The following is a 22,367-nucleotide window of genomic DNA, read 5'->3' on the forward strand; positions in this document are numbered from 1 at the left end:
TGCTACACCGCAACCCTGGCGGAGGTCAGTGTGGTGTCTCTCACTAATACATCTTACTAGTCTGAATCTCTGATCACTACATGAGAGAAGGGGGGATCCCAGGGTGATTATTTCAGTGGGACCGGAGGGCACATACCCTAGATCGTAGTGTGAGTAGTAGTACCTGGCTCCTTTATTGAAGTCTGAGAAGGTTCTGCACCACTGAGCTATGCTTGAGCAGACATCCCAGTAAAGAGGAATCAAAAACTTTAACATGTCTCTCCTCAACAGTTGGCCCATGGAAAGGAATGGCTTGACTTCTCTCAAGGCATTTATAAAGATATTCTGTTCCTTGAAGCCTCCTTACTTTCTGTCTTCCCATTCTTATGCCCCTCCATCTTTGAAAAAAAACAGTATTTATTTTCCTCAGAAGAAGAAGAGGAATTGTTTACAGTTGAGGACTCTCCTCTATGCCTCCCAAATACACTGTCCTAGGCAACTAGCCTCAGATGATGAAGATACATTATTGTTAGATTCTGTAGTAGAAGAAATTTCTTTTGGGGAAACTTATTTCCAGAATGATGCAGTATTTTGAGTGGAACACTAAATAGGTCCCAAGCATACAGAAAAGGTACTAAGCATTATTGGAAGTTGTGGCCCTTACCTTCTGTGGTACCCTTGTCTTCGATGCCTTTGCTTGCACTTCGTGTAACCAAGATTCACAGTCTCCTGCACCTAAGAAACCTGACAAGTTTTATAAAGTGCAAGAGGGCATGAAATTCCTCAAAAAAATCTGGTAGCAGATCCTGCAGTCTATTGATAAACCCAACAAACTTCTCCCTGCATCCAATGTGCTGCCATCTGATAGAGTAGGGCCGTGGACATGTACGGGGAAAAAAAAAGTCTATACTTCTACCACTCTGTCTTTCAAAGCCCCTAATACCAAACACAAATGACCAAGTATCTACTCTCCATTTTGGGGAAACGTGAATAAGTCTGGGACTGAATTTAAAGATTCTGAACATCAGTCTCAGGCTGTCTCTTGCTCAACAGTGGCACACAGGTGGCCAGATACTCCATTAAGTGCAGATATGATGCTGCAAAGACTTCCTGTAAGGCTGCAGCCACAGGTTCAGCCGTTAGTGAGTTGCTTGACTTTGCCTTCAGTCCCTGCTGGAAAATGTCAAGGCCATGCTGCTGGACTCCTTTCTCCATAGTGACCTTTTTGGCTCTGCTGCTGCTAAACTTTTCAAATCCCTGCAGGAAAAAGACAAAGACATGCAGGACCTTAAGCAGATTTTTCTTAATTCATTCCCTAGATGTCAGAGGAACCACCCCTCTAAACCCACTTCCTTTGTTCGTAGGGAACAAAAGACCCCCTCAAAATGGAAAGAAACTTGCTAAGAAAAGATTTCAAGAGAAATATCAGTGTGATTTAAAATCTGGAAAAGCTTCCTTACCAGGAAAAACAGCTTCAAACATGACTATCTTCTGCCTCCTCCTTCCCACCTTGGTCAACACATTACTGTCTCCCTATGACTGTTTCTGTCCCTCCCAGTCTGGGAATTCATTACCTCTGACAAATGGGTCTTGTCCATCAATTAAAACAGTTGCAAAATGTCTTAGAGGAATCCTGGCAGGGTATCCCCCCTCCTCCTCCTGCAAATTAGTCTTGCCTCATTCCCTCTTCCCTTGCTACAGGAACTGCTTTTTCAGGGGACTATAGATCCATTTCGTCCCCGGGCCTAGTGAAAGGGCCTGTATTCGAGATTATTTCAGTTCCACATGAAAGAGTGAACATGGCGACCCATACTAGATTTTTTTCTATCTCAGCACCTCTTTGAACATTTCCTCCTTCAAGATGCCCTCTCTCTCTCTCTCTCTCTCTAAAGCCCACTTCTACTTGTCTTTCTGGGCAACCTAGATCTGAAGGATGCATACCTGCATATTCCTGTACACCTGGCCTACAGGAAGTTTCTTGGATTTTCAATCTCTTCATCTCACTATTAATTCTCAGCTTTACCTTTTGGCATGCCTACAGCTCCCTAAGTCTTCAAAAAGTGCATAGCTTCAACTATAGCCTTTTGCAGAACCCTGGGGATACAGATTTTATCCTTCCTGGACAGCCTTCTTATTTAAGCATCTCAAATTTATGATATCTCTTCTGGAAAAACTGAGGTTCACTCTCAACCTAAAGAAGTGTTCCCTGACCCCATCCCATTATGTATTATTCCTTGGTTGCATGCATAACACCCAGTCTCTCTGTCTCTGCTTACTTTCAGTCTTTGTTTTCTCTGTCTGTGACCTCAGAAAGAGATATTCTAAGAGCCCTGAGGTACATGGGAGCCTCAATTCTGATGGTGCCATATGCCAGATTGCACTTGAGGAAGATCTGGTAGTACCTGAAGTTGTTTGGTCTCAATACTTTCAGCACCTGGACTTCCAAATCCTTGTTTTGCCCTTTCTAAATGGTTGATATCTTGGGTATAACTCGTCTCAGTCGTTCCCTTCCTAACACCCATACTCACCCAGGACCTACACACAGACTCAGCCAACCTAGCCTGGAGTGGGTGGATAGGCTCCACAACAGTTCAGAGACAGTGGATCCCCAAAGCTTTATGAATAACAGGTAGGAAGATATACAAGAAAATCTAATTACTTAATAATACTTGGTATGAGAAGTTGATGGGAGGGTTAGGAAAATTATACATCAGTCAGAGTAGGTAGCCGTACTCATTGTAGGGAAGGAATACAGTGAAAAATAGATTAAACTAAATCTATTTAAAGACTCACAACTCTTCATTTCTTTTTCTAATAGGAAACCTGGCTGCAAAATATGCTAAGTAACCTTGGCTAAACGTCTAGCAGATTGTCTCAATTATTATTTAATATTTGATAATCAGGTGAGTGTTGGATGGATCAGTATTTTCATTCATGATCCGAGCCATATAACATAATCATTACAAAAGATAGTTGCAGATAGGTGGTCACACAGAATGTAAATAACATATTGTAGTAAATGGCTAGTTACTAATATGTAATTATACAGAGTAACATAACTTAGTCGAACAGTGGACGATATTCTGTAGGTAAAGCAGTTGTGTGCATGTACATGTAAAATATACAGATATTTAATAAAAGGTTATTAAAAAGTTTGAAAAGATATCTAAAACGAGGAAGGGAATTTAAACAGCAAACTTAGTGATTTTTGTAGATGCAGTTATGCTCCAGCTGAGTAGCAGTGTTAGTAACAATGTTAGTAATGTGGAAGTAATTAGGCTAGGATTGTTTTGAATGTAGTTTGGTCATCATCAGTGAACTATGTACATTTATATTCATTTGTTCATTGTTTTTCAAATTGGTTTATGAATGTTCCCAAGTTATTTATTTTTCTGATTTTTGTCAGGTATGATATTCCAGCTTCCTTGTAGCTACATTTGAGAATACCTTTTCCCGTATTGTTAGGCATAGGCTGTCTCAAAAGTAAGATGCCTACTTGTTTATGCATAAAGCAGTCTGCATTTCTTATTTGGAGTTTGTCCTTTAGAATGGGGCAGTATCTGTTCTGTTAGACATTTCCTCACATTTAAGCCACCTATCTTATCTATTTATTTATTTGACATTTATTAACCAGGTTGGTCCAACTAAGCTAAAATCCCATTTTCAGTGGAGACCTGAGGAGAAAAGCTCCAGCACAATAAAAGCAAAAAGTAAACGGTGAGAGGATGGTGACATGATATAAACAAAGATATAAATTGTTACATAGCATGGCAAATACAATGAAAATACAAAAATTAAAACATAATTTGGAGTTAAGTTGTTACATAGTATGGAAGACCTACATACTTCAAGCATCAATTTTTACGTAAGTTGTAGCAGAGAGTAAAATATAAAATTGAAGTACATACTGATATATTTGAGTGATACAGAGATTCCTCATAGTTGAGAATTCACACGAGTTAGAGCTGTAAAAAAGTAAAAGAAAAATAATGAATTTTATTAGAAGTAAATAAGGGGGGAGGGTTCATGTAGGGTCCTGGCAGGGGCAGATCCATAAATTAGGAAGGTATTAGCTCTTTTATGAATCAATTTATGTGTGTGTGATGCTTCTTACATTAAAAAGGAGTTCTGAATATTGCAAATTCAGTACCACAGTTTACAGCAGAACAAAAACATTGTGTATGTGTGTGTTCTGCTTTTTCTGTAAGATTGAATGACATGAGATGGCCTCTGCAATTATCAGTCCAAGACTAACACATCAAACTTTAGTTATCACTGTTGGTGTGAGAGAGTTAACAGGAAGAAGGCTTTGGCTGTTGCTTTTAGCCCGTTGTTTTTATCTCTGGTCAAACTTTGATGTTCTTTGCGGTGGGGTAGGTGTATAAATCTTTAAGAAACTTTTTTTTTTCTAGTTTGCAGGATGGCCATTTTTTGTGGGAAATGTAATGCTTTGACGGATGGCATTTTAGATTTGCATCTAGGGATTAACACACAGAGAGCTGCTGCTTGCCATACACCATTCGTTAGAAGATATCTCCTTGTATGAGACTTTGTTGATTTATACTTATTTATCTACCTGAGTTTCTGCATGCACCAGGAAGTAAATGTTTTGATCTAATGTTATTCCTAATTATTGCCTAGGCAGTCTGTGTTATGTTTTACGCTGAAGCAAGTCTTTATGGAGTTCTTAGAATCATTACTGTTGACTTTTGGTGGTTGATTGAAAGGTGACTGTCCAACAATAAATTAACATAGTACTCCAAAGTCTTGCTGAAGGGCTTTGTCCAAACATTGAGAAGATCTGTGGGTTTTAGTTATTAGGAGGTCATATATGTAAAAGATGGTGGTGTTTGTTTTAGATCCCAGAGTAGGTTGTTGATAAGGGTAATAATAGTAGTCCATGAATTGACCTTTGCGGGACATCCTTAGAAAAGGAGCTGTTGTTAGAATGGCTGCTGGCTATAACTTGAAAGGTCCTTTTCCAAAAGTTCTTCAAAAAATAGTTGATGAATCATTGAAGAACATTATTAGAGAAACCACAGTACCCTAGTTTTGCATTAGGATAAAGTGTCAACATTTTCAAGTTCATGTTTCATTATGGTAAAATACAGCAAGTGTCTGCCTGCTGCACCAAGAGCCCACACTCTAGATGAATTCCTAGCTCAGAGGCCTTTTTGAGTAATTTAGACCTGGATGGTAAGTAGAAGCTACTTGGTGGTGGTGAACATCCTGGCAAGAAAATATAAGCTGAATGTAATATTGAGGTCTAAGTCTTCCTTTAGTGCCACAGTTTTCTAGGGTATGCTTCTGTAGAGGAGACCACCCAGAGTAATTAGTTTAGAACTCAGTCCTGTTAAGGAGGATGGACCTCCTCAAACTAGATACAAAAGTTTTATGCTTATAACAACAGATCTGGATGAGCAGTCCCATCATCATTGACAGTACCACCTTCCTTACCCCTTCTTTTTTGCTGGTTTGGTCTAGAGGCTTGTATCTGTTCTGAGCTGCTTTGCATCCCATACTAGAGATTGGGAGAGGAAGGTATTTTCAGTTATTTATAGTAAAAGGGGAGGGACTTAGTAGTTCAGGAAAATTTCAGATGCCTTGGTGGTCACAGTGGTGAGTTCATAACTTTCATTTAATTATCGTAAGTGGCAAGTTTGTATGTGCTAGGAATAGCCGCCACCCCCCCCCCCCCCGACACACACACGCACACTGGTAAGTGCTTTTGACAACACTCCTAATGCAAAAACACTTTTAAAGCTTTAGAGTGACTTTCTTATTCACTCCAGTTTTTGTGACTGAACTGTATACGTCAGTCACTACTGTATTGTTATTGTGTAAGATGGCAAAGTTAAATATTAAGGGTGAAGATTGGTTGCAAAGTTTCTTCAATTTAAAGGTGAAATCGATGACTTAATAGTGAGTTTAAATATTACTACATAGCACCAAAATGTCGTATTTTCTTTTTAGAAACAGGCTTGACCACTAAAGCAAATGGAATGAAAAAAAAAATTGCATGTCTTTATATCCAGTGCTCTCCTTGAATTTTGTTGTTGATATGTATGTTTTAGAGGAAGTTTAAGCAGGAACACTGCTAGTGCATTATTTAGACACCATCTCTGTGATAGATGTATAAATGCTTGCACCCTATGGATTTAGTTCTGGACCTGAAGGGACAGCAAGACCTTTATTTTCCTTTATCCTACATAATACTGTTTGTAGGCACCATGATTTGCAGCTGTCATTACTGTACTGCTAATTGAGTATGTTTGGGGGAGGAACTTGCAGATCCATAAATTTCATTGTGTCTAGCCGTGGAATTTGCAGTCAGTCTGTTTATTTAAAACATTTTTGGGTGCATGGAATGGAGGTAGAGACTGAAATGTGGCAATTAATTTCAGGTATCATACAGAGTCTTATAGATGAGTTAGTTAAAATTAATAATCTGCTGTCTTCTCTTGTCTAGGAAAAGTGAATATGACACGAGAATTCATCCGACTGAAGTGGGGTAAGGTTGAGTTACATCACTTATAATTTATTGGCTGATGCATTTGGTAAAAAAAAAAAAAAAAAAAAAAAGTGAAAATTAAATTGCACTTCTCAGTAGTTAAAGCTACTTTTAAAATTGATGAGTAGGTGAAATGGACATTGTATTTACAGATGGCTGCTGCAGTAATTAATTCCTGTTCAAACTGTTGTCAGTCATCATCTGTAGTTATGAAAAAAAATTATGGCAGTCTTTTGTGACTTTTGGCTAGAGTTTTGTGAAATAAAATTAATCCCAGTCATGCATTTTGGCATATGAAATTCATAATTGCAAGCATTTTAGTACCTGTGATTAATATAGTGATACTATTTATCGTATTTGATTGATGTAGTTTGATCGTGTCATTCATGGTTCCTCTGTATAAATGAGCTTGTTTTGTTCTTTATGTTTACATTACACCGATGAAGCTGCTGGGTAGTGTTTTACAATGAAACAAGTTTGCTGTGTGGTTAGGACTACTTGGCCATTAAATTCTGCATTTTTTACTTTATTCATAAGTACTGTTTCTTTTTTTTTTTAATGCATTTATGTCCTTTCTTATCACTGTTGCAGTATCTTTTATACCTGGGATATCCTGCCAAGGATAGCCTAATGTCTGACCAGCATTACTTAGCCTTTACACCTGGCATCATACGTCAGATGTACATCTTATGTTCAAAATGTAAGGTGCATATGTGAAGTACGGACACCCAAGGCTTAGAACTTCTTTGCCTCCAGTGTGAACACAACTTCTTAATTCTCTCTGTACGATATTGGCTGAGCTGGTTCTTCTACTGAACCTGTTACAGATAAGTGCCCCACTGGGGTTCCTTCCTGTTCTTTTTTCTTCTTGTAGTTTTTCATACCATCCAAGAAGGGGAATGTGAGTGTGGGAGGCAGATTCCCCATAAAGACAGACATGAGAAGTGCCTTTTTGGTTTTGTTGCTACGCATGACCATACTCAGTATATCTGTCTGGTATTTGTCCCAAAGACACTGCACAGCCATTTGTCTTCTCTTTCTGTTTATCTGGAAGACCAACGGTTGAAGCTATTGACCCAGGGTACCATGGATGAATCCCAAAATTCAGCTGCCTCTTAAGAAAGAAGATAAAAGAGCTCATTCTGAATCTGCAGCTGTTCAGCCTCTACTGGATGTCTCCCATCAGGTTGGATGAAGAACCCATGGACCAGTCAGTGCTGACACAAGTTATCTTTTCCACAATCCAGTTAGATGCCAACACGGAAATGCCTACACACACGTGATGCAGAACCACAACTGATTATATCTGGTTGGTCTGGGGGGGGGGGTTCACTCAAATTTTAGTTAGGGAAGAGGTGCCTGGTACCCTCTCTGAATCAAGGCAGGGCTCTGAACCTTCTAGATTTGTCAGTGTGGAGATGTTCCCTTAAAAAAGAAATAGAAGTCATAACATGTGGCTACTGTATCTAAGAATCCTCACAGAAAGTGACAAGACTTTACTCAAGGACTGTTGGATGCCGTCATAGCTCTGAAACCCCAACCCCCATGGGGATTGTCTGTCCCTGCTACTGCTTCCTGGTTGTCTACCCCATCTAAGAGGCCTAGGGATTTTGCTGCTTCTAATGAGGAGTTGGACTCTGGTGAATAATCCTTAGCATATTCCTCACAAATGCACTGTCCTTTGGCCTTGGGTTCTGAAGAAGAGGATCCTTTGTCCCTTGATTCTCCTTTTGAGGAACTAACCTTTAGAGATATGATAGCACACTTTAAATGGGATTGTTCCCAAGTGTCAGAGATTCAAAAGAGGTATTATGAACTTTTACAAATAGATACGTAGAACTTCTGCAGTCCCTCCAGTCTTTGCTGCCATGTTGGACACATTAACAGCATCATCTGAGGCCCCTGACTCTCAGCCTGTGATCTGTAAGATGCCAGATAGATTTTATAAGGTACCTGAGATTCATAAATAATTTTATAAAAGTCTTATCTGATCCTGATGCTGTTTCCATGTTCAGAGATAAGCCATCCAAACTGCTTTCCACTTCTAAGCTTCTGCCTTCTAACAAGGACAGCAATGCTATGGAGAGGTATGGGGAAAAAAGTGTATACTTCTAGTTTGGCTTTTAGACCCATTAACTATCAGACCCCCATGACTAGATATGTCCTGGCTCTTCTGTCCCAGCTAGGGGGAGAGGGTTGAATGACATGTCTGATTTGAACAGTAAGACTTTTAAGACTTTGCCCCCTGCCCCCCTACTGAGTTATGCCTCTCCGGTAACTTTCACATTCCATTAAATTTAACTGTGATGCAGCTGATGCCTCCTCTAGGACAATTCTATCTGACTGTGTCATGAGGAGATATTCTGGATTGCACCTGTGGGTTTTGCCCGAGGATATTAAAGCCAAATTTTTAGATTCTCCCTTAGATAATCAGAATCTATTTGGCACTGGTGCTGCAGAATTGTTTAAACCCTACTGCATAAGGGCAAGGTTACGCAGACCCTTTTCCCTCTTTTGCTTTGCCAGACTTTTTTAGTCTCACTGGATTTGAAGGACACGTACTTCCTTATGCCTGTTCCCACCTTCTGTTCATGAAATATTTGTCTGTTTCTTCTTCTCGTTATCAGATGTTCTTCATGTTTCACTGTTGCAGTCATCATATTTGGGTTATCCCTGCCAGGGTATCCCTCGGCAGGCCCAAATACCAGAAGCTTTCTGCGTCAGTTGCTGTCAATTCAGGACTGATGTCCGGTCATCAGTAGTATAAAGTAAGGCAGCCGATGCTATTACATCAGTCTTTCTTTTCATGGAGCCCGAAGCAGAAGCAGTTCGCATGAGTGCCTGTTGGCCTCTACCTGAGTTTCATCTATCAATTTGAAGCTGAAGTGCTCTTAAGCTAAGTACCCCTTTAGAGATCCTTTTTTCTTGCACTAACCGATGTCAGAAAAAGTTAACAATTTTCTCGCCTGTGGAAAGCAAATACCACACCGAGGCATTCATTCTTACTGCGTCACTTGTTTAGACCCAAATCATGGCATCCCCCATTGTCGCCTCTGTGCTTTGTTCAACCCCAGAACTATCCATCGTCGGGCCCTTGTTGTAGCTAGATATTTTGGCTTACAGTCCTTGAACTTCGCTACGGCTTCGGTAAGCCATCCGACAGCAGATCTTCCGAAAAAAACGTAAAGATAAAGGCAAGACCGCACAGGTCCAGACCTACCGACAACGCTTCCATTAAGCTAGTCGTCAGTTCTCCGGTCCTGAGTAAGGTGCTTTCGCAAACCTTATGCCCGCTTCTGTGGATTCGCAGGCCACTACCAAGACCCTTTCGGAGTCCGGTATGCTGCAAAACTCTTCTTCGACTAAGGATCCTGTGGTCTTTTCTACCTTGGATGGGTCCGGATCCGCTGAGCAGCCACCGGCTTCCAAGGAAGTCCTTCGCACTACCGATTCTCGACACAAACTGATGTCTTCTTTCGCTAGTACTGTTCTTTCGAAAACTTCAGAGATGTCCTTCAAGAATGCAACTGCAGTCATAACATATGGGTTGTCCTGCCTCAGGCAGCCCTCGGTCGGCCGGATTCCAAAGTCTGGGTCTGATGTCGGCTGATGTCGCATTTCTCTCCGACGTCAGAGCGGCTGGAGTATATAAGCATCAGCCGACGCCATCTTCTTCAGTCTTTCTTGCCGCGCGGTGCCCGAAGCAGAAGCAGTTCGCAAGTGCCGGTCGGTCAGCTCCTGTATTCTTCGAATCCGAAGTCATTAAAAAAGCTAAGTACCCCGTTGGGGACCTTTTCTTGCCTCAGCCGATGTCAGAAATTACTGAAAAAGTAAATAATTGTTTGTCTTGTGGTAAACAAATACCTCATAAGGATTTCCACTCTTACTGCCTTCCTTGCCTTGGCCCAGACCACGACGTCTCGGCCTGTGCCGCCTGTGCTCGCTTCAATAAGCGCACTGTCAGGCACCGGGCGGAGTTCGCTGAAGACTTTTTCGGTGAAAAATTCGATTATACAATGCCGTCGGAAATACCGACATCGCAGACTCCCAAGAAAAGAAAAGACCGGGACCGACATCCTCGGCCCGCGTCTTCCACCGACACCACGCCAAAACCTACCGCGAGTGCCCCGGTTCCCTCTGAGGCGGTTATTCCACTGCTCCGAACCGAAGACACCGCATTACCGATACCTCCGATACCGGAGACCACACCGACGCCAGTTATTGATTTTCCTCCGGATACTGAAACCGAGGAAATGCCCGAGATCATTACTGTGGATAAGGTCACTCCTGCACGTGGAGCTGCTAGGCCTCCTATGTCCATGTCTATCAAGGCCTACACACGTGCTAAGGCAGCCAGCAAGACCAAGCACCTTACTGCTAAAGCCTTACCTCAGCCTACTCCTGAAACACAAATCATAACTATGGCCGCAGACTTAATTTCCATGATCAGAGGTTCCCAGGCCCATCCAGAGAGAGGATCCCAGCCCCCTTCTGATAAGAGGCCCCGGGTTGAACCCTCTGACCCTCTCCCTTCAGATGAAGATTCTGAGGACTCTGTTCACTCTGATAGCCAGGAAGAGCCCTTCCAGACCTATGAGGACTCGGATGCAAAGGATTCCATCCCCTTGGCCTCCCCTCCTGAGGATATTTCTTTTGGGGAAGTTCTGCATTCCATGAGGGAACATTTTAAGTGGCAAGGCCAGGAATATTCTGATTCCAGAAAGCGCCTTCGAACCTTCCTTAAAAAGCCCCAACACAGGCCCTTAGCTATACCTCCTGTGCTTGATGTTTTGGATGATCTATACTCTGACTCCAGTGTTACCCCGATACTCTTCCTCCTGCTCCTGCCAAGCCTGACAGATACTATAGGGTCCCAGAAACACATTCTCATTTCTTTAGGGCCCATGCTGTTGATTTAGAAACAATTTCACAGGGACCGAAAGGGGTTTCAGCTACCACCTCCAAAAACCCCTTACCTTCCAACAGGGAAGCTAGGTCATTAGAGAGATGGGGGAAGAATGTCTACACCTCCACTACTTTATCTATGAGAGCTCTCAATTGTCTCTTTCATATGTTTCAATATCAGGATTACCTGTTAGATGATTTACAGAAAACATTGGCCTCTCCTGAACCTTTAGATAGGAAATCTTTGCAGGAGGCTGTACATAATTCTCAGCAAGTTAGCAATCACTTTCTGCAGTGTGGATATGATGCATTGGAAGCTTCATGTAGGGCAGCTATGACAGGGGCGGTCATTCGTAGACATGCATGGTTAAAAGAACAACCTCTGCCAGATCATGTTAAGGCAAAACTTCTTGATGCACCCTTGGAAAAGAACAAGCTTTTGGTGCTAATGCTAAAGATGTGTTAAAGTCCATTGAGGAAAAAGCCAAGTCAGTTCAGACAGTCAAAGATTTCCTCCAGGTTCAGCCTCCCAGATTCAGCAGAAATTGGCCTTCTAAAAACTGGTCCTTTCCTAATCCTGAAAGATTTCAAAGGGGTAAAAACAGGCGTGGCCGAGGAAGAGGGCAATACAGAGGTTCCTACAGGGGACGACAATGGCAACCAACAAACCAAAGAAGTGACGCAGGAGTTTCTCCTGCCCCACAGGGACAATCTCAATGACTTTACTCTACTTCCGCTGACCAAGGAGCAAACAGAAGCTCCGTTGGGTGGAAAATTATCTCTGTTTTCAGACAATTGGCACAGATTGACAAAGGACAAATGGATTTTGGACATTATAGACCAAGGTTACAGGTTCCACTTTCATACCTTACCAAGAAAACAAGGCATGCCAAACCTACCACAAAACCAGAGGGCAGAAGCTATCAAGCAAATTTCTCTGCTTGCTCAGATCAAAGCAATAGAAAAAGTTCCACAACAAGAACAAGGCCAGGGGTTTTACTCAAGACTGTTCCTTGTTCCAAGAAAAGAAACTCAGTGGAGACCAATACTGTATTTGTCCGCATTAAACACTTTTCTCATAGTACCAAAGTTCAAAATGCTGACTCTACAGCAACTCCTTCCCATGCTGGGCAAGGGGTCTTGACTGATTACTCTGGACCTCAAGGAGGCATGCCTGCATGTCCCTATCAGACACAGCTGCAGAAGATACCTCAGATTTCTTGCAGGGCCAGAGCATTATCAATTCTCAGCATTGCCATTTGGCTTATCTACTGCGCCCAGAGTATTCACGAAATGCCTGGCTTCAGTAATTGCTCATTGCAGGCTCCAGGGGATCCATATTTACCCGTACCTGGACGACTGCCTCATACAAGCGGACGACAAACTGATTTTGACAAAAAACTTGAATTATGTCATACAATTGCTACAGGCTCTGGGATACACAGTCAACTTCCAAAAGTCAAGACTTCAGCCATCCCAGCAAATAACCTTCTTAGGAGCCAAACTAGACACAGCCTCTCAAATGGCTTACCTGACAGAAGACAAGCAAAAGAAGTTAACTCATTATTTCAAAGGTTTGGCAAAGCTCACCCAGATGACTGCAAGGAGATTCCTACAGGCCCTGGGTTACATGGCATCCTGCATTCTCCTGGTTCCATTAGCAAGACTACACATGAGAAAGCTACAATGGTACCTAAAAAGCGTATGGTCTCAGCACAGCAACAACCTAGAGACAACCATACTGCTCATTCCATGCCTACAGAAGGAATTTCTATGGTGGGCCTCGGTAAGCCAGGCAAACACAGGTATGTCATTCAAAAAACCTCAGATAACACAGACGATGACCACAGACGCCTCAGACCGTGGATGGGGGGTGCACATGGAGGGCAGATGTATTCAAGGACAATGGTCTCCAAAGGAAACACATCTGCATATCAACCAAAAAGAAATGCTGGCAGTAATGCATGCCATCGAGGCCTTTCGACAACAACTTCAGCAAGGCCACCTGCTAATACGGACAGACAACACCACTGTGATGTGGTACATAAACAAGCAGGGGGGCACCCATTCTTACCCCCTTTGCAGACTGACAATGAATCTTTGGGAAAAATCACTGAGCCTAAACATACAGTTACAATCCCAGTTTGTTCCAGGCAAAGACAATGTGCTGGCGGACAGCCTAAGCAGGAATTTCCTAGACCCCCACGAGTGGAGGTTACATCCAGAAATCTTCATACGACTCACCTCGACATGGGGCAGGCCAGAAGTAGACCTATTTGCCTCCCACCTCAATCATCATCTACAAAAGTTCTGTTCAAGGACATATCATCCACAAGCATGGAAAACAGATGCTCTGTCATTCAACCGGAACTTCCTAAAAATCTATGCATTCCCACCTCTGCCACTGATGACCACAGTATTACTAAAGATCAAAGCAGAGAAGCCCAAGGGGATCCTAATAGCTCCAGACTGGCCAAGACAGCACTGGTACCCACTACTACGGAGCATATGCCACAACAAAAAGTGGGCCCTTCCCCAATGGCCCCAACTTTTGACTCAACACAACTTCAAGACAGTACATCCCAAAATTCAGACGCTGCAGCTAACAGCTTGGGAGATCCAATGAATAACCTCAATCTATCTCTCTCCAAGGAAGTTCAGAGGATACTAACAGAAGCCCGAAGACCATCCACCAGAAAGGTTTACTCAGCAAAATGGAAGAGATTCAGCATTTGGAATACCACCAAGGGTCATGATGCATCATTATTGAACATCCCTCTCATTCTGGAATATTTGGCAGATATGCTACAGAATGGACTCTCATATTCTTACATAAAAATACATGCTTCAGCTATTTCAGCTAGATATAACACTGATCCACCTGTGTTTTCACATCCTTTGTTAAGGCAATTCCTTAGGGGAATCAAGAATATAAAGCCACCAAGAAAGGCTCCAGTACCAGCTTGGGACCTCAACTTTGTCCTAGAAAAACTGACTCTACCTCCCTTTGAGCCAGCAGCTTCTGTGGACTTACAGTTTCTCTCATGGAAGACAGCTTTCCTGTTGGCAATTACCTCAGCAAGAAGGGTTTCGGAACTACAGGCCCTAATGGCAATACCACCATTCATAATCTTTCACAGAGACAGGGTCTCCTTACGAACCAACCCTACCTTTATGCCAAAAGTGGTATCTAGGGTTTCTTTAAATCAAGCCATTCACCTGCCTACTTTTTTTCCCAATCCTGAAAACAAAGGGGAAAGACTGTTGCATACCTTGGACATTCACAGACAACTTCGCTACTACCTGGACAGAACCAAGACCAGTAGGAAGTCTGATCAGCTTTTTGTAGCTTACGCCCCTAGAGTACAAGGAAAAGCAATTTCCAAACAGACTATTTCAAAATGGATTGGACATTGCATCAGATTCTGTTATTCCTTCCATGGAAAGAGTGTACCAGCCAATGTCAGACCACACTCCACCAGAGCTACAGCCACCTCAACAGCATTCTTAAGAGGGGTGCCTACAAAAGACATTCTAGAAGCTGCTACATGGAGCTCCATGCATACATTTTCCAAACACTACAACCTTCCTCTGTATTCCAGATCCAGAGCAGGCTTTGCTTCTGCAGTCCTGCAGGGATTGATAGCTACACCATCCTTTTCTTAGAGCATTCCACCTCCCCCAGCTAAGCTATGGTATTCAACCCATATGTTATGACTGCAGTTGCATTCTTGAAGGACATAGTACAGTTTTGTACCTACCATAAATGTAGATGTCCGATAGATATGCAACTGCAGTCGGTTTTCCTCCTCCTTCCCTCTATGCCTTGGGTCCACTCCTATCCCTGTTACCCTTAGCTGGGGATATCTGTTATGGTGTATCTGTTTATTGCTTGTTTATTTGTCTGGAATTCTGTTTTTCTTCCAATTTGATTACAGCCTTCCTTGGAGGGCACCTGGCATCTGGGGCAAGAAACACTGAAGAAGATGGCGTCGGCTGATGCTTATATACTCCAGCCGCTCTGACGTCGGAGAGAAATGCTACATCAGCCGACGTCGGACCCAGACTTTGGAATCCGGCCGACCGAGGGCTGCCTGAGGCAGGACAACCCATATGTTATGACTGCAGTTGCATATCTATCGGACATCTACATTTATGGTAGGTACAAAACTGTACTTTTCTTAGGCTCAAGGTACAAACCACAGCCAAGAAACCGACAACCCAATCTCAGGCACCTGCTTCCTTCCCTCAGTCTCAAATGCTTAAAATGGCAGAAGACCTTATCATGCTGATCAGGGGAAGCCAAGCTACTCCCTCCAAAAGGAAAAGAGATCTGCCCCCTGTAGTTTTGTCTGAACAAGAGTCAGATGACTCTGATGCATCTGAATGTGAAGACATGCAACCCGTCTCTACTTATGAGGATTTTGATGCAGAGGATTCCATCCCTTCCGCCTCTCCCCCAGAGGATTTTTCCTTTGGGGAAACCCTTCATACTTTAAGGGAGCATTTCCAATGGGAGAGTCAGGACTACCCTCAGTCTAAACAGAGTCTTGGGAATTCTTAAATCTTGCACAGCACAGATCCTTGACCACCCCCCCCCCCCAGTCCTGGATGTTGTGGAGGATGGTTTCCTGGAATCCTGCTAACTCCTGACACCCTCCCTCTTGCACCCAGAAAACCAGACCGGTACTGTAGAGTCCCTGACTCACACAAATTTCTTTTTAAAAATTCTACTGCTGACCCTTAGGTAATTTCTCAAGGGCCTAAAGGGATTAAAGCAACCTCTGCTAAGAATCCCACCCCCTCAGATAGGGATTCCCGAGCACTAGACAAATGGGTGAAAATGTATACACCTCAGCTACTCTTGCTATCAGGGCACTAAATTGTTTTGTTTCATATGCTAAAATTTCAGCAACATTCCCTGGAACTCCTCAAAAAAAAAATATCTTCCTTTCCTGCTTGTGCAGAATCTAAAGAGTTACAAGAGTTAATGCATTCTGCAAGCCAAGTAACTAAACACACCTTGCACTGTGGTTTTGATACCCTACAAGCTTCTTGCAGGGCAGCAGTCACCGGATCTGTCATTAGAAGGCATGCATGGCTTAAGGAACAGCCCTTGCCAGTCCGTGCCAAATCTAAATTGTTGGATGCCCCCTTGCACAGAGACAATTTATTTGACACTAAGGCAGAAGAGGTCTTAAAAAAGGATGGAAGAAAAAGCAAAATCTATGCAGACAATTAAGGATTTCTTACAGGTCCAGCCACCCAGGTTCAGCAGGCACTGTCCCACCAAGCACTGGTCCTTTCCTGTTCCTACTAAGCCAGTCCAGCCCAGACCCTGGGGAACCAGACCCCCCAGACAGCAGCCACAGGGAATGCAGAGATCTAAGAGTGGACTACCTCCACTTCAAAACCAAGGAGTTCTAAGCCACCCCCTTATGGTAAGAACTCAAAATGACTCACCTCCCCCACCCCCTCTGTCTGCCCTCCTTCACTTACCCCTAGGAGGAAAACTCCTTTCACACAAGCACCTGGGCCAGCATTACCAACGACCACTGGGTTCTCAACATAGTGTCCCAGGGATACAAATTTTCTTTCCGCATACTTCCTACCCCAAAAGGGTTCCCAGATCTACCGCCAAACCATTGGGCAGTGGCGCAAAAGCAAGTCCTTTCCCTGCTCTCTATGAGGGCAGTAGAGCACATTCCTGCGGAACACACAGGCCAAGGTTTCTACTTCAGACTTTTTCTGGTACTCAGAAAAGAGGGCACCTGGCACCCCATCCTCGATCTATCCATTCTAAACACCTTCATGGTGATTCCAAAATTCAAAATGCTCGCCATCCAGCATCTGCTACCCATGCTGTCCAAGGATTCTTGGCTAGCCACCCTAGGTCTAAAAGAGGGCCTACCTCCATATTCCTGTCAGGGAATCGTGCAGAAAATATCTCCGTTTCAGGGCAGGATCTCTGCACTTTCAGTTCTCTGTGCTTCCCTTTGGCTTATCTACTGCTCCCAGAGTTTTCACAAAATGTCTGGCTCTGGCCATTGCCTTTTGCAGACAAAGGAATATCCAGATTTACCCATACTTAGACGACTGCCTAATTCAGGCAGCCAGCCAGGAAAAGCTGCTCAAGCACCTGGCCTTTGTAAAGTCTCTACTACTGCTCAAGCACCTGGCCTTTGTAAAGTCTCTACTAACCACCCCTAGGGTACACAGTCAACTGAAAGAAATCCAAATGGGTGCACACCCAAAGGATTATATTCCTGGGAGCAAGCCTGGACACAACATCCCAGATGGCATTCCTTACACCAGAAAAGCAAAATTTCCTGACAGCCTACGTCTCTGAACTAGCCACCAGAACTCGGCTAATGTGCAAGGAAATCCTGCATGCTCTAAGGTTCTTGGCATCTTGCATATTACTCATTCCATGTGCCAGACTGCATATGAGGAAACTTCAGTGGTACCTAAAAAGCCTTTCGTATCATCACTCTCAAGACCTGGAGAGACTTACACCTATAATTCTTTGCCACAGAAAAGATTTTCTTTGGTGGGGAACAGCTTGCTCCCACAACAAGGGACTACCTTTCTCACCATCCCCAGCCGCCCAGACCCTCACCACAGATGCATCAGACAATGCCTGGGGTGCACACTTGGACGGCAGGTGCATACAAGGCCAATGGAGCCCACAGCAAATCCCTGTGCACATCAACCAAAAAGAGATGATGGCTGTCCAGCACGCCTTGATAGCTTTCAAGCCCCTTCTGTCCCCAGGGGCTCTCCTGATCAAAACAGACAACACCACTGTAATGTGGTTTATCAACAAGCAGGGAGGGACTCACTCCTACCCTCTATGCAGGCTGGCCATGACCCTTTGGCACACAGCCTCTGCTGTGCAACTCCACCTGTTAGCACAATTCCTACCAGGTTCTCTCAACTCTGGCAGACCAATTAAGCAGAAATTTTCTGGACCCACACGAGTGGCAACTCAACAGAATAGCCTTCAACCTAATAACTCAGAAATGGGGCACCCTGAAGGTCGACCTCTTTGCCCCCCACACCAACCATCAGCTCAGCAAATTCTGCACCAGGGAGTATCACTGCATGGCTTGGAAAGTGGATGCCCTGTCCTTCCCCTGGGTCAATCTATCGGTCTATGCCTTTCCTCCACTACCTGTCATCCCCAGGGTACTGCTCAAAATAAAGAAGGAAAAACCAAGAGCAGTTCTTATACCTCCAGACTGGCTTTGCCAGCACTGGTACCCCTTGCTGTGCAGCCTGTCCCCGCTGCCACCGTGGCATCTTCCTCAGATTCCAAACCTCCTGACCCAGAGAGAAGGGGAATTCATGCATCCCCAATTGCAGACACTCAGTTTGGCAGCTTGGCTTATTCCCTAACCCCCGATCAATCTGCCAACGTCAGTAAACAGTTTCTAGATGTTATATGTGAGGCCAGACACCCTAGCACTAGAAAATAAAGTCTTATGCTGACAAATGGAAAAGGTTCTGCACCTGGATTCAGGCTAAGGCAGACAGTTGCGGCACAGCCCTCCCTCCCTCTCATCCTGGATTACTTAGCTGACCTACTACACAGTTGCCTCTCTTTTTCCTCTGTTAAAATTCATGCCTCTGTTATCTCTGCTCATTTTCCCACTGAGCAGCCCCTTTTCTCACACCCCTTGATCAAATAGTTTCTAAGAGGGGCTAGCAACTTGAGGCCACCCAGAAGAGCACCAACCCCAGCTTGGGACCTTAACTTTGTATTGGAAAAGCTCACCCTGCCCCCCTTCAAACCAACTTCTTCTGCAGAGCTAAAATTTCTCTCCTAGAAGCCAGCTTTCCTTCTGGCCATCACTTCAGCCAGAAGAGTCTCCGAGCTGCAAGCACTTATGGTTGTGGAACCCTTCATCATCTTCCATGCTGACAGGGTATCCCTCAGGACTAACCCATCCTTCATACCCAAGGTGGTGTTCAGTGTGGCTCTCAACCAATCCATTCATTTGTCCACCTTTTTTTCCTAATCCCCTGAACAAGGGAGAAAGGATACTGCACTCTCTAGATGTGCACAGACAGCTCAGATTATGTCTAGACAGGACTAAATCCTTCAGAAAGTCTGATCAATTGCTGGTTAGCTTTGCTACAGGGGCAGACGGCAAAGCCATCTCCAAACAAACCATTTCCAAATGGATAACACACTGCATCCATTTCTGCTACAAACAACAATGAAAGCCTCCCCCCAAGGGGGTCAGGACTCACTCCACCAGAGCAGCCTCCACTTCTGCAGCTTTCCTCAGACGAGTCCCCACCAGGGACATCCTGGAGGCTTTCACCTGGACATCTGTTCACACTTTTACCAAACATTACCACCTGCCTCTCTCCTCCAAATCCAGGGCAGGGTTTGCCTCTGCAATCTTGCAGGGCATCCTAGCCAGCCCCTAGTTTCCTTGACTGCCTCCACCCATTTCCTCAGCTTTGAGAATCAACCCAAATGTGATGACTTCAGCAGTGAAACACGAAGAATATAGTACAGTTGTGCACACTTACCATAAATGTAGATGTTCGAGTGCATTCACTGTTGCAGTCCTGGTTTCTCTCCCTCCATCCCCCTTTTTTCTTCTCTTTCTTTACAGGGGACATATTGGTATTTACTTTCTACTGGTGGGGTTCTTCCACCTGAACCTGGCTCCTACTTGGGGGCTCCTGACAGGTTAGGGCAAGAAAAACTGATGTAATGGCGTTGACTGCCTTACTTTATACTACTGACGACCTGACATCAGTCCTGAAGTGACAGCAACCGACGCAGAAATACTAAGCGTCTGATATTTGCCCCGGCTGAGGGCTACCCTGGCAGGGATAACCCAAATGTGATGACTGCAACAGTGAGTACACTCGCGCATGTACATTTATGGTAAGTGTACACAACTTTACTTTCCCTGCTTTGCCTTTTAGTCTTTCTACAGTTATGTTGGAATTACCAAATATCTGCCCCTGTGGTAGCTTTCTGTAGACATGAGGGAATCCAAATATTCCTTTATATGGACAACCTTCTGATTCAAGCCCCCCTCTCAGCAGCTACTGCTTCAGAATTTGTACTTCACTGTTTCTCATGCTCAGTGTGGGATTCATTCTCTCTCAAAAAAGTCAGTATTGACTCCCTCTCAGGACCAAATGTTTTTGGCTTGCAGGATTCAAACCATTCCAATCTTGGCTTCTCTTTCACCTTCCAAGGTAGTCAGTTTGACTGCTTATTTCCAGTCTCCTCCTCCTTCTCTTTAAGTTCTTCTTGCAGGGGAGCTTCTCCATGCACAGGGGTTCGTGGTATCCGGGTCTACTTGAGTTTATCGAAATTTCAAAACTTCAAAGCCCATATGGCCGAGACCATATGATTGCAGTTTTGAAATTTCAGACACTTTGTGTTGAGATAGCCGTACAGCACGCAATTTGTGACTTACTGTTTTCCTCACTGTAGAGCTATCTCGGAGTTGGTGTATTTAATTAGCAGGGGGATGGGGGTGCAGGGTGGCTTGCCCCCTGCAAAAACATTAAGATAACATATTTTATTTAGTTCTAGTATTTTTTATTTTACTTTCAAAGTTTCAAAACTTCGATCGTATGGGCTTCGAAGTTTTGAAACTTCAATAAATTGAAGTTGGTCCTGGCATCCACCATTCCCATGATTCATTTTGCCAAACTCCACATGAAAAAATCCTAATGGTATCTCAAGACTGTTTGGCTTTAACATTGCCCCCTCTTGAGTTCCAGTGCCACTTTTACCCTGTGTCAAATTCAAACTCCACTGGTGTATTCATCACATATCCGTAAGTCCAGGTCTGCCTCTTCAGGTTCCTGTTCATCCTCCAGAGCTGTACGCAGATGCTTCCAGTCAAGGTTGGGGAACTTCTTCCAACAATCTGAAAATCTAAGATCTTTGAACTCGTAACATGTGTCAGACCACATCAATGTCAAAGAGATGGGGGTTGTAATCAATGCTAGTCAGGCCTTTCACTGCCTTTGGGTTCCAGGTCCTCTAAAGGTTTATACAGACAATACTATGTGGCACATCAGTAAGCAGTGGGTCACAAAATCTGTTCATCTTTGCAGGCTGGCCCTTCAGGCTTGGGATTTTGCAGTCTGCTATCATTTGGTTCTTCAGATGGTTAACATCCATTCAGAGCACAGTCTTATGACAGACACTCTGAACAGGTCCAGAACACATCCTCACAAATGGATACTTCAGAGGCGGGTGTTTATAGACATTGTACATTGGTGGGGTGCTTCTCAAGTAGATCTTTTTGCTTCCCTTCTTAACAAACACATTCCTCGGTTCTGTTCCAGAGTTCCAAGTCCACTGGCTTACAAAGTGGAGGCTGTGCCTTTTCTTTTCAGGAGATGTTAATGTATGCCTATCCTCCTCTTCCTCTACTTCCCAGGATGTTGCACAAGATCATGTGGGACATAGCCAAAATCTTGCTGGTGACTCCCTTTTGGCCCATATAATACAGCACTGGTTTTCCCTCTTTTCCACCTGGCCAGGGACAACCATTACAAGTTAACTCACAGGATGGATGATGTCACACAAGACACGGGGGTCTCATTCACCTTCACTTGTCCACACTTTAGCTGACACTTTAGATGATGGGTTTTGATTCTTTTCAGGCACCAGTTTTCTGAGGACATACTTTGGGTTTTACAGGAGGCCAGAAAACCCTGTGTGACTAAATGGAAGAGATTTTCTGTTTGGTGTCTCGAGCATGACCAGGGTCCTTTTTTCTGGGTGTCCCTATGGACCTTTTTTATTTTGTGAGTTGCTCAATACTGGATTGTATAGTCTTCTGTTAAAGCTCATTTGGCAGCCATTTCTGCTTGTCTGTCTTTGAGTTCACCTTTGGCTTTTAGTTTTGAAGTCCAACAATTTCGGAAAGGGATTCCTTCATATCAACCCCTCAAAAAGCCTATTACTCCTTCTTGGGAC

The 22,367-nt window shown here is 43.8% G+C and overlaps 1 protein-coding gene across 1 annotated transcript in view; it reads left to right on the forward strand.

Moving 5' to 3' along the window:
* TAFAZZIN (tafazzin, phospholipid-lysophospholipid transacylase) overlaps positions 1 to 22,367 on the forward strand; it is a 1,078,486-nt gene that overhangs the window by 559,902 nt on the left and 496,217 nt on the right. The window contains exon 7 of the mRNA XM_044080349.1: positions 6,449 to 6,490. Coding sequence (XP_043936284.1) covers positions 6,449 to 6,490 — 42 coding nt within the window. The remainder of the gene's footprint in view (positions 1 to 6,448; positions 6,491 to 22,367) is intronic.

Source organism: Protopterus annectens, chromosome 8.part0, assembly GCF_019279795.1.
Source record: "Protopterus annectens isolate FY-2018-M chromosome 8.part0, PAN1.0, whole genome shotgun sequence".
Lineage (NCBI taxonomy): Eukaryota > Metazoa > Chordata > Ceratodontiformes > Protopteridae > Protopterus > Protopterus annectens.